General features: G+C 39.9%; 1 protein-coding gene across 3 annotated transcripts; it reads right to left on the bottom strand.

Moving 5' to 3' along the window:
• Positions 1 to 1,623: 1,623 nt before the first annotated feature.
• LOC127307091 (uncharacterized) lies at positions 1,624 to 8,498 on the bottom strand. 3 transcript variants are annotated; one of them, XM_071822784.1, is made up of 8 exons: positions 7,900 to 8,498; positions 7,111 to 7,170; positions 5,304 to 6,503; positions 4,748 to 5,008; positions 4,466 to 4,511; positions 3,586 to 3,674; positions 2,434 to 2,482; positions 1,624 to 1,926 (listed from the first exon to the last, which is right to left on the bottom strand). In XM_071822784.1, exons 4-8 carry the CDS (start codon positions 4,787 to 4,789, stop codon positions 1,793 to 1,795), a joined length of 360 nt encoding a protein of 119 aa, XP_071678885.1. In that variant the 5' UTR covers positions 4,790 to 5,008; positions 5,304 to 6,503; positions 7,111 to 7,170; positions 7,900 to 8,498; the 3' UTR covers positions 1,624 to 1,792. The 3 variants fall into 3 exon arrangements, 1 of the variants encoding a protein (XP_071678885.1); XR_011747383.1 differs by lacking the exon at positions 4,466 to 4,511 and having other exon boundaries at positions 7,111 to 8,498; XR_011747382.1 differs by lacking the exons at positions 1,624 to 1,926; positions 2,434 to 2,482; positions 4,466 to 4,511 and having other exon boundaries at positions 2,735 to 3,674; positions 7,111 to 8,498.
• Between the last annotated feature and the right edge of the window lie 1,328 nt (positions 8,499 to 9,826).

Genomic DNA, 9,826 nt, shown 5'->3' with positions numbered 1-9,826 from the left:
AACATTTTAAAACCCTAAGATAATATGTTGTCATTTCAGAATCCTAAGACAATATGTTGTCATTACAGAATCCAAACACGATGCATTTAGAGAAATAGTAGGAAATCTTAAAGAAATGTATTTCAGAAATAACGATAATGCAATATGCTAGAAAGCCAGCAATACCGTTAGAAAACACAATGCACACTTTGCAGATTAAGGTAAGGTAACTTCATGATGTTAGCATCATAAAAATACAATTTCACTTCCCGTGAACCTAAATTAAATGTCCATTTGAATATACTACATCAGGAATTTATTCAAATTATCGCAAGTAAATAAATACAGAGATAATAAGAAAATAGAGGTATCACGTATACGAAAGACCTCTAAACCAACTATGGAAATTCCTTGCATTTGTCTCCTTTTCTTGAGACATAAAATGCAGTGCGGGTTGTTGTCATCCAAGATACCGGTCATATTATTGCTAAAGTGCTAATGACAAAAGAATTTCTAGCTGGCATAACAACTTTATTTTTTTACTGGGAGTATATGAGACTAACAAAATTGCCAAATTGGTTCTTAAGAAACAACCAAATATGAATGGAAACTATGCACCGAAACTTACCGGGAGCACTGAAACCTGGTGCAAAACTAAGAACTAAATCGAAATCATAAGCCTTATCTGAGCAGCTCCGATTTATTAATATATAGATTGTAAGAACGATGGCTGCACATGTAAATTATGTAGAGTGGACTTACGCAAAACAATAGCCGAGCCACGTCATCAACATGTCATTTGGTGCACGAATGAGGGATCTTCTTGTACCATAAGATATCTGACTTTTTCCAAAATATCTGAAGCCATTTTGTTGATGAATTACTGTAATTTGTGCCAATGATGGCTCTTTTTTAATATAAGATATCTGAATTTTTCCAAAATATGGTTTATTTGTTGTCTAGATTGATATTTTTGTTTGTTTGAGAGTAGCTTATCATGTGTACCACGCGATTGTCTAGATTGATATTGAAAACTTACATGTTCAGGGCGTTTGTTTAGTTGGCCTGAAATTTAGTAGATTAGCAAGGTTTCTTTTTTATATATGTTCAAACAGAGTCAGGTTCCCTATTGATAGTTTTATTTTCAATATTTTTTTTAAGGACCGAAAGAAACATCGATGTATTTCACTATAAACCAGTGGCAGAAGCAGCTGAGTAATTCAGATGTGGTAGTAAGAACAAGGAAATGTTGATGGTCGTGGTTAAAATTCAAGAAAATGTTTTCATCTTTGAAAGCATGAGGGCTCCAGGTCAGTGTTCAACCACACCAGCTAAATTCAAGAAAATTCACTCTATGATGCCTCGTCTTTAACATCCCTTAAACCACACCAGCCGACAGTGTGGCTGACCGCTGACCTGGAGCATCTCTGGGTGTTGCCGATGCTATGTTGGTTGGAGTCCAGGTTAACTGAGAGCTAGTGTGGCCTGGAACAGGTAGCCCGACCTGAATTCATCCAGGCGCAAAGGCCAGACTCGGGATAGAATTGAAGCCACATGGGATCCAAAGCAATAAAGTATTCACAGATGATGAGCTCGCACAAAATGATTGGTAAGTAAATGCATGGTGATAATCAGCAAGAAACAAAACGCAAAGGCACCCGTAGCAACATAGGCCGTATAGCAGAGGATAGAACTGGTACATTTTTTGTACATCAGGGTGATTATGAAGTCACCGATAGCAATATAGGTCATACAACAAAGGATAGAATTCAAAGTTGGCAGCCTAGTTACATACATACAAATATCAGTAATTCTAGGCACGAGTGCCGCTCCATTCTATGTCAAGGAGCTCCTTCCATTTTCGCAGTCTGTTTTCCCTCGGTAAAGCGACCTTGTGGAAGTGAGAAGAGGAATTGCTTCTTCCTCTTTTTAGTTGCCTTCTCACCTCTTGGACAATCATAAATACTTACGAAAAATAAATTACATGTACATAATATATAAATCAAGAAGAAAAGGTAGGGAAATCATCCAAAATAAAGATGTACTAACCATGATTGGTGCATTCTAAGATTTAAGAGCCTAATAGAAAGAAGAGGACGCGACATAGACCTGCATAATCATTCTCTTCTAAATAATTTTTTGGGTGGTAGAGTAACACCATATGTTATGCAGTGAGAAGGCTAGAAAAAGAAATAAATTCTCCATCAGATCCTTACACTGCTCCAATAAGATTCAATGTATGCTGACTCAGTAACACTTCTACACATTTACATTTTTACCTAATAAAAAATCCAAGACCACGAGTTTTTTTACTCACGAAAACCCAACTTGATTATTTTTAGAATGTCATTACAGTAAAAAAATCTAAAATGATAGAGAATAGCTTGCCAGATACATGCTAAGAAAAATTATGTACTTATCATTCATGGCTAAAAGAATCTCCAGGCGACTAACCTAGTGAAGAGACTAATTCGCAACTGAGGTAAATTCTTGATATTAATATCTGCAAAAGATTCAAAAAAGGGGTTAAATTTCGCATTATCAAACATGGCAGAAACACAATAGCTTTTGTTGCATATCTGAATGTATTAATAGACCATTAACATTAGAGTAATCAGCTAGTAAACTAACCAGCGCATCATATCATTTTAACCTCCAAAAGCCAACTCACAGGGAAATGGCAATCAATATTGATTGTAAAAGTTACTTGTCATATTAAGTCAGTGACTGCACTTGTTTTTGTCAGCTATGCCCGTGACTTCGCATGCTTTGCAAGATGACAAGCAAGTTTTACAATTACTGATGCAGGAGCACAGATCCATTCTACATATAGTGTTGTATCTTTCAGAAGAAATATACATTGGGTATTTCTGCTATGTTTTACCGTTATCTCTCGCTGCTTCTGATGGTTTCATGGTTTACGCAAGAAATCACACTACCATGAATAACATCCTACAGGTACATCAATTGACCTGGAAGCTCATGGGCTCATGGCACCAACCAATGAGCCCTGGGTCAGACAAAAGAAAATATCATGAAAGGAAGCAGTAACAAATCTAATTAGAAAGAAACAACAACATACATCTTGAAATCTAGTGGGGTGAAATATGATAAACTATGATGATAGGGATGGAAACCAGGTCAAGGAAGAAATAAGCATAACAGAAGAGAAGAGCGGGCAAATAATGTATTAACCAGATTTTGTAATATAGATATATATTTATAATCCCTGACAGTAATCCCCTACTATTTCCTCACTTCTTTGAGTCGAAATTAGAAATGGATAAGTAAAGAAGGCGATGAAACCAGTGATGAGCCAGAGTCTCCGTGATAAATGATACAAGCCTATCTCTACCAAGAAAACGATTTAGACATAGTCATAATTAACTTTAACATCATAAGGTGGAAGTAGTACTATGGAACAGAAACAAAGGCTGAGCAATGCCTACATCAGCAAAAATGGTTCTTAGTTTGAAATCGTGAGCCTAAGACATGCTGCAGTAAATTAAGTACTGAGAATCAACAGGGGGTTAAGAATGCTTGCAAAGAAAAAAATCCCTCAAAATTTAGAAGTGTGTAATTCAGGACCTGTCGTTCGTACATCACCTGTTCTCTGAAGAACATATCCAGCACATCACGATACCCTGCAACCTGTGGCCACCCCAAGCTACAAGTCCTCGACACTCCATACAACTCTGCATGACATGAAGACGAAACCAAGATTAATTTAATGACAAAGCTTCCCAAAAAAATCAGTGTTCTTAAACTAATGTATGAGAATAATCATTATCTAACTACAAAAATAAGTGCAAGATTATATGAACAGTTCGGCATCAAACCCTTTGGGAATTTGAACAAACATGTTTGTCCCACAAACCAAAAATGTGCTGGCCAGTGGAACCGGCAGAACCAGTTCCATGACAAAATAATTATGAAAATTTGTCAAGTGACTGTAGTTTGCATTGAAAAAAAGTACATGCAGAAGCAACTCTAGGTGTTCATTTGCATTTTACGCTTATTTTCCTTCCCATGTGAGACCCAAAATATATACACCTACCAAGTTATGCAAATTACTTTGCAATAGCAGATGCAAAATATTCTGCCTAAGCTTGTTTCTTCTAAAGGTTGCATATAAAGAATTCTTTAACAACTGATAATCATGCCTTCCAGATGCTAAATATGATGAACACATTTGAGCAACTAAACTGGGGAAATAACCATTAAGGTTCTTAGTTTCTTAGGAAAGGGGTACACAATCAATAAAGATACTTGTAATTTCAAGGTAAGCTTTATCACCATTGGTAATCAAGTTCTTAGATCAGCAAGATGCCTTTAATTATATCAATATAACAGAGACTTCTTTTTTTCCCTTTCCCACTTTAGTGAAAGCAGGAAGAATAAACAAAGTAGAACAAGCTAAATGCAGAAACAATGTAAAATAAAAGAATCTTTGACACTCTTTCGGTAACTGCTTGTAGCATGTTACCTTTGTCACTCTTCTTGGACCAGTAGTTTAGAAATAGCGAGATATGCTGTGAAAAATAGAAATGATGAAACTGGTCTTGGTTTATTTTTCAATAGTATACACTATTTATAGAGTAAAAACCCAGCAAATTTGTTCGAAGATTCCTTTAACTTTTCACTTTGGTTATACAATATAGATGAGCACGAGATATACATTACAAAAATTAATAGGAGAGTAAAAGCAGGCTGAAGATATTCATGCCCATGCCCAAAGGTATAGTAAACTGAATTGTTAAAGTAATACCTTGCAACCCATGCCCTTGAGCTTGCCCTCAGACTCCTCCATGCAAAGTTGTTAGAAGATCAGTACTCATCATCAGAGACAACCATCCATTTTACGCAATACTGAATCTACAACCATATACATTGCTCGCAACCTTAATCTGCTCATAGGTGGCTGCCTTCTCAAGTCTCACGGTCAGATCAACAACAAAATTATCAACAGCTGGGGCACGGAAGGCTATTCCTGTCAACTCTCCGTTAAGGTAAGCACCTTGCCAACAGCCTGTGAAAGGTCAACCAGTCAAAACAAAATCTATGTAAAGGAAAACTAATCGACCAACATAATTGACTGTTGATAATCAGTAGGACCATACAGAGACATGTAAGAAAATAATTATTGCTATGCTAATCGACCAACCAACACCTCTGGTAAAACAAAGACAAAGTGGGAACCTCGTGGTTTACCTAGGTATGCCTCAGATGAGAAACACCAATATCATCAAGAACGCAGGACAAATCAGTCTATATGTTTGAAGGATGAAAGCTATTTTCTGGTGATGAGAGAGGGGAGTGGTTACCTATTCAAGAAACTTTTCTTCCAGTTGCAGGAGCCTCCGATGTATGAACCGCTGCAGGACTATTTGGCCTCCTCGCTGTCAGCCTTCCTTCATCATCTATGCACTGCTCAATTAGTAGAAAAATACGCCAAGTTACCTCTCTTCACACCCCCTGTATCCACAGCCTTGTGAGCAGCGCCATGGGTCGAAGGCCTTGGTCTCGACTGATTGTTTCGATGAGCCTTGCCGCAAAGAGGGCAGGGTCGTTGCCTTCTATTCTGTGGCATGGGGATTATTAAATGATACAATCAACATTTACAACTATGACTGCACATTGAGACACTTAACACGATAAACCAGTACCATGATATTACTTTACAAGTTAGATATGACAGAAAATCAAACCCAATAGAACTCAGACCAATTCTTATATTCAGATGTCGCCCGTAAGACATCGGCTGTTGTTTTGTAAATCAACATGAAAAGTAGAAACTGGTAAAATAGGCAACTACAAATGTGGATTAGCAAATGGCAGCTTGACGTGACCATTCCAATTTCAAAAAAACTACAACCAATTAAAGCTCAATCCTCTCAACTACAGCTATTGATGTGTTTTCTTTGGAAACAGCCACTTTATTCTGCCTACAAACCGCTGCTCTTCACCTTACCAAAAATACGAAAATCTGTAGAAAAAGTCAGGAGATGTACATTGCTGCCTTAGTGGTGCTTGATGGGAGGGAGGTGTGGTGGTGCTCGATAGTTCCCACAAGGAAGCAACTATGTTGATGTGGTACGCAAAGCAAGAAATCCGTTAAGGAGATTATTTTCTTGAGAAGTAGATACGAAGAGGCAAAGAATAAATGACTACAGGCAAATAATTTAGGTCTCCGATCCAATGAAAAAGTGAGGACCACAATACTGAAGTCCTAATAAAATAATGGCAATCCTCATATGGAAATTTACCTAATGTTCATCGGCATTGTCCTATGACTGGTGCGCCCCAATGCAGAGGCAAAAGCGAGATAGTACTGTAACAATTTTAATCAGTTAAGAAGTGTTATTTCAAAAAAAAGTACAAACGAAGTAGAAACTAAGTTGCAGGAAAAACCAGATCATCCTTTTGCTTTGTTTTTATACAGCATTAAAACCAGAGCCTTGAACTTCTACTATGCATTGGAATCTGCCTGAAGTTCTCATTTCCCCAAACTCTGCCCGCGCTACCTGTGGCCAATGTGATGCCGGATGTATAGAAAAATTAGAATAACAAAATGCATGAATTTGACAGGAAATAACATACAAAGGAAAGCCCTATAGAATTTTCCTCCTGAACAGGCCATGAGGAAGTATTAAGCAAAACCCCAAATATGTACTCAAGTGCTTGGCTATCCAATCCTAGTGTATCAAATACTCTTGCCAAACAAGTGAAATATCAAAATATAGGCTATTCATATTGCAGCAAAGAACATCCTTTGTGTATCAAATACTTTTGCCAAATAAGCGGAATATCAAATATAGTTAACAACCAAGAGAGTTCATTGACCACCATGAAACTAAATTAGTCTCATGATCTATGGAGTACTGTAAAATTGGGTGAGTTGCAGATAAAATGATGCTAACTTCTCTTTCTTTTTTCTTGGATGATTGTTCCTGAGCATGTTCTGCAGCTGTAAAGCCAAATGTACCATACGGTTGAAATGTTTCTGAGGGGTTACCTCCCAAATCCTACACAACCACCCAGGCACCAAGAACTCTAAAATCCTTGCAGTTTTTTAAAACCTTGGAATGCAAGAAACGTACCAAATCAATAGAGTGATTAAATTACATTTACCAGGGGTTTTCGACCCTCGTGCGAACATACTCTTCAATTAACTTTCACTCTTGGCTGAACCTGAAATCAAACAAATTAACATTATGAGTTAGACTCAAGCACTGAGCAGAGGAGAGAAATATATGTACACTCAGCTCTCCTTGGCGGGGCGACCACAGATAATGTGCAACTTCCTTACGTTCTTTATCGGAATGCAACAGTTATTACACGCAAGAATAGGTAAGCAGGAAATGAAAAAAGCTTAGAATAAAAAGGTTTGGTTAATTTGGTGAAGGAAATGAATAAGAAGCATCCTCGTCTGTAACACTCTGCCGAAGAGAAGAACAGAATTAGGGAAGCTAACACCAAATGGAACATAAAAATCCATTAAACATTGTCAGCCAGGGTTGTATGAACTAAACATTGGTTCTTCTCTGCCCTTATAGTTGCACCGAACTTGGCTCAAATCGTAAAGCAACATATGCATGATATGATAATTTAGTAGTAGCTACCAACAGGACACGTAGCAGATCTTGGATACAATACCGGACCTCAGTGGAGATTTAGAGACATGAGCTGAACATTCAAATCATGCAAGATCACAAGCATCACACACAAACACATTCCTCGCTCTCAGATAAATAAAATCAGAATGAGGCATCGAGACTGTTAGAGGATTTCTTCTAGAATCACCATCTCATCTGTACGGTCTGGATCTTACAATACTTCATATGCTCGCCACTGGCAAAAACAACCACAACTATCATAAACACGGCGGAAATTAACAAACGATATGAAGATGAGATTTACCAGAGGTAGCACCATATGAAGCTGGCGAACTCAGTTTTCTTGTGCTCGCTGCAACCACTACGAAAATTCAGGGAAAATAAGCAGGATTAGATATACAAAACCACCTCAAACCTTGTCCACCTCAAGCCACCACCGCTGCTCAGCATGCTTCCAGCCGCCGCTGCTCAGCACACTCCCTGCCGCCATCGGCCCTGCGTCCAGCCGCCTCGGTCGTTCGAGCGCTGCTCCGTCCGCCCAGACCGGCCCCGTGAGGCCCAGATCGAGCCCGCCAGGGCGCAGCCTCCTCCAGAAGCGAGCCGACCGCCCCCTCCGCCGCCGGTCAGCACAGCATGCCACGCCGGCCCGGAAACCACCTCACCTCGCCGCGCCCGCCGCCAGGCCGCCACCGCGCCTCGCCAGCCGCCAGGTCGCCGCCTCTCCGCGCGCAGAGGAGACACCGGGGCGCCGACCACTCCCTTCCGTCTTCGGCAGCAGGGCGCCGCCACAGCCGCCGGGTGCCAGGCTGATTGGCGGCGGGGAGAGGAGACGGGGATTGGGCGAGGAGCGGAGGCGACCGATTGGGGATGGGAGGAGGCTCAGGATTCGCTCGCGATTGCTCTAGGGTTTTCACCATGGTCGGTAGAGGCGTGACGCGGACGAGCGAGCGTGGCTGCCTCCGACCGGCGGCCCCCACGGGTAGCTGGTCCCATACGTCATTGACTTGTTCGGAAGATCATAAAGTGAGAAAACAATTATCGTATCCGACGGCTGTGGTGAAAAGTGGGACTTGAGAGTTACTGTTGCAACCTGATTGGACGACCCAGATTCGTTTGCCCCTTTCAGACCCCCTGGTTGAGAGGGTAGTCTTTGAACATTTATAGGAGAAATACGTCACGGATTATTTTCCAAATCAAACGTATCCGGAATAAACTCTCACGTGGCAAGGAAACGAAACGAAAATTATCCCAAACATACAAGCGGGTGGACTGATCAACCGAAAAACAAGCTAGGAAAAAAAAGTCTCGGATCGAGGAACTTCTAGTAGATCCTTGTTTTAGTTCCAATAGTAATGCTAATATGTGTCAAGTTTATTCAATCTTATGACATTTTCCATCTGGTGCTAAGGAATTATAAAGAGTGCTGGATGGGAGTATGCATGTTCTTTTTTATCTTATGGTTCTGTTTTCCCTCTATTTTTTCTAATATCTGAGTTAAATCTAATGACTCAGAATTAGCTTTTCATTTCTGTTATACCAGCTTTTGATGTACTGAAAATTATATCAATGTTGGTAGGGTTTATGTTGGTAAATGATAACAACAATTTTTGTGTGTAATTTCTAACGATGCGATCACGAGTCATCTAACTCGTACCAAAACGCTGTATCAATATAAAATACATGAGGGCTTGATGGATGTTATTCAATGCGAAACATAAGTTAGAGCATCTCCAATGGCGCACTAAATTTTGGCGCGCTAAACGTCGCTTCCACCGCGCTGTAAACGTATAGCGCGCGCTGCGCTGAAATTTCCCCCGCCGGACGCGCCAAAATGCAGCGCGTGCTCGGGCGGTAAAAAGTTTCCTCCGCCAGGCGCTCCATTATGCAGCGCGCAATGCGACGCAAACAACAATCACACACAAGTATGCATCAAAGAAGATCAAACAAGCATCATAAAATTCACAAATAAAATAAAATGTACCATACAAATACAACAAATTGTTCACAACAAATACAACAAGTACACCAAATTGTACACACCAAATACAACAAGTTTAGGGATCAACATACAACAATACAACATAGTTTTGAGACAATATAACATATAGTTTTCAAACAAATACAAGAAGTATGCAACTATTGCTGTCCATGCCAATTCCACCATTCTTCCATGAGATCTTTTTCGAGCTCATCATGTGTGTCGTTGGAGCGAATGGCATGGTACGAGGCAA

Source organism: Lolium perenne, chromosome 6 (assembly GCF_019359855.2).
Source record: "Lolium perenne isolate Kyuss_39 chromosome 6, Kyuss_2.0, whole genome shotgun sequence".
Lineage (NCBI taxonomy): Eukaryota > Viridiplantae > Streptophyta > Magnoliopsida > Poales > Poaceae > Lolium > Lolium perenne.
The sequence above is the reverse complement of the archived record's forward strand: the minus strand, read 5'-3'. Positions and strand labels throughout refer to the sequence as shown.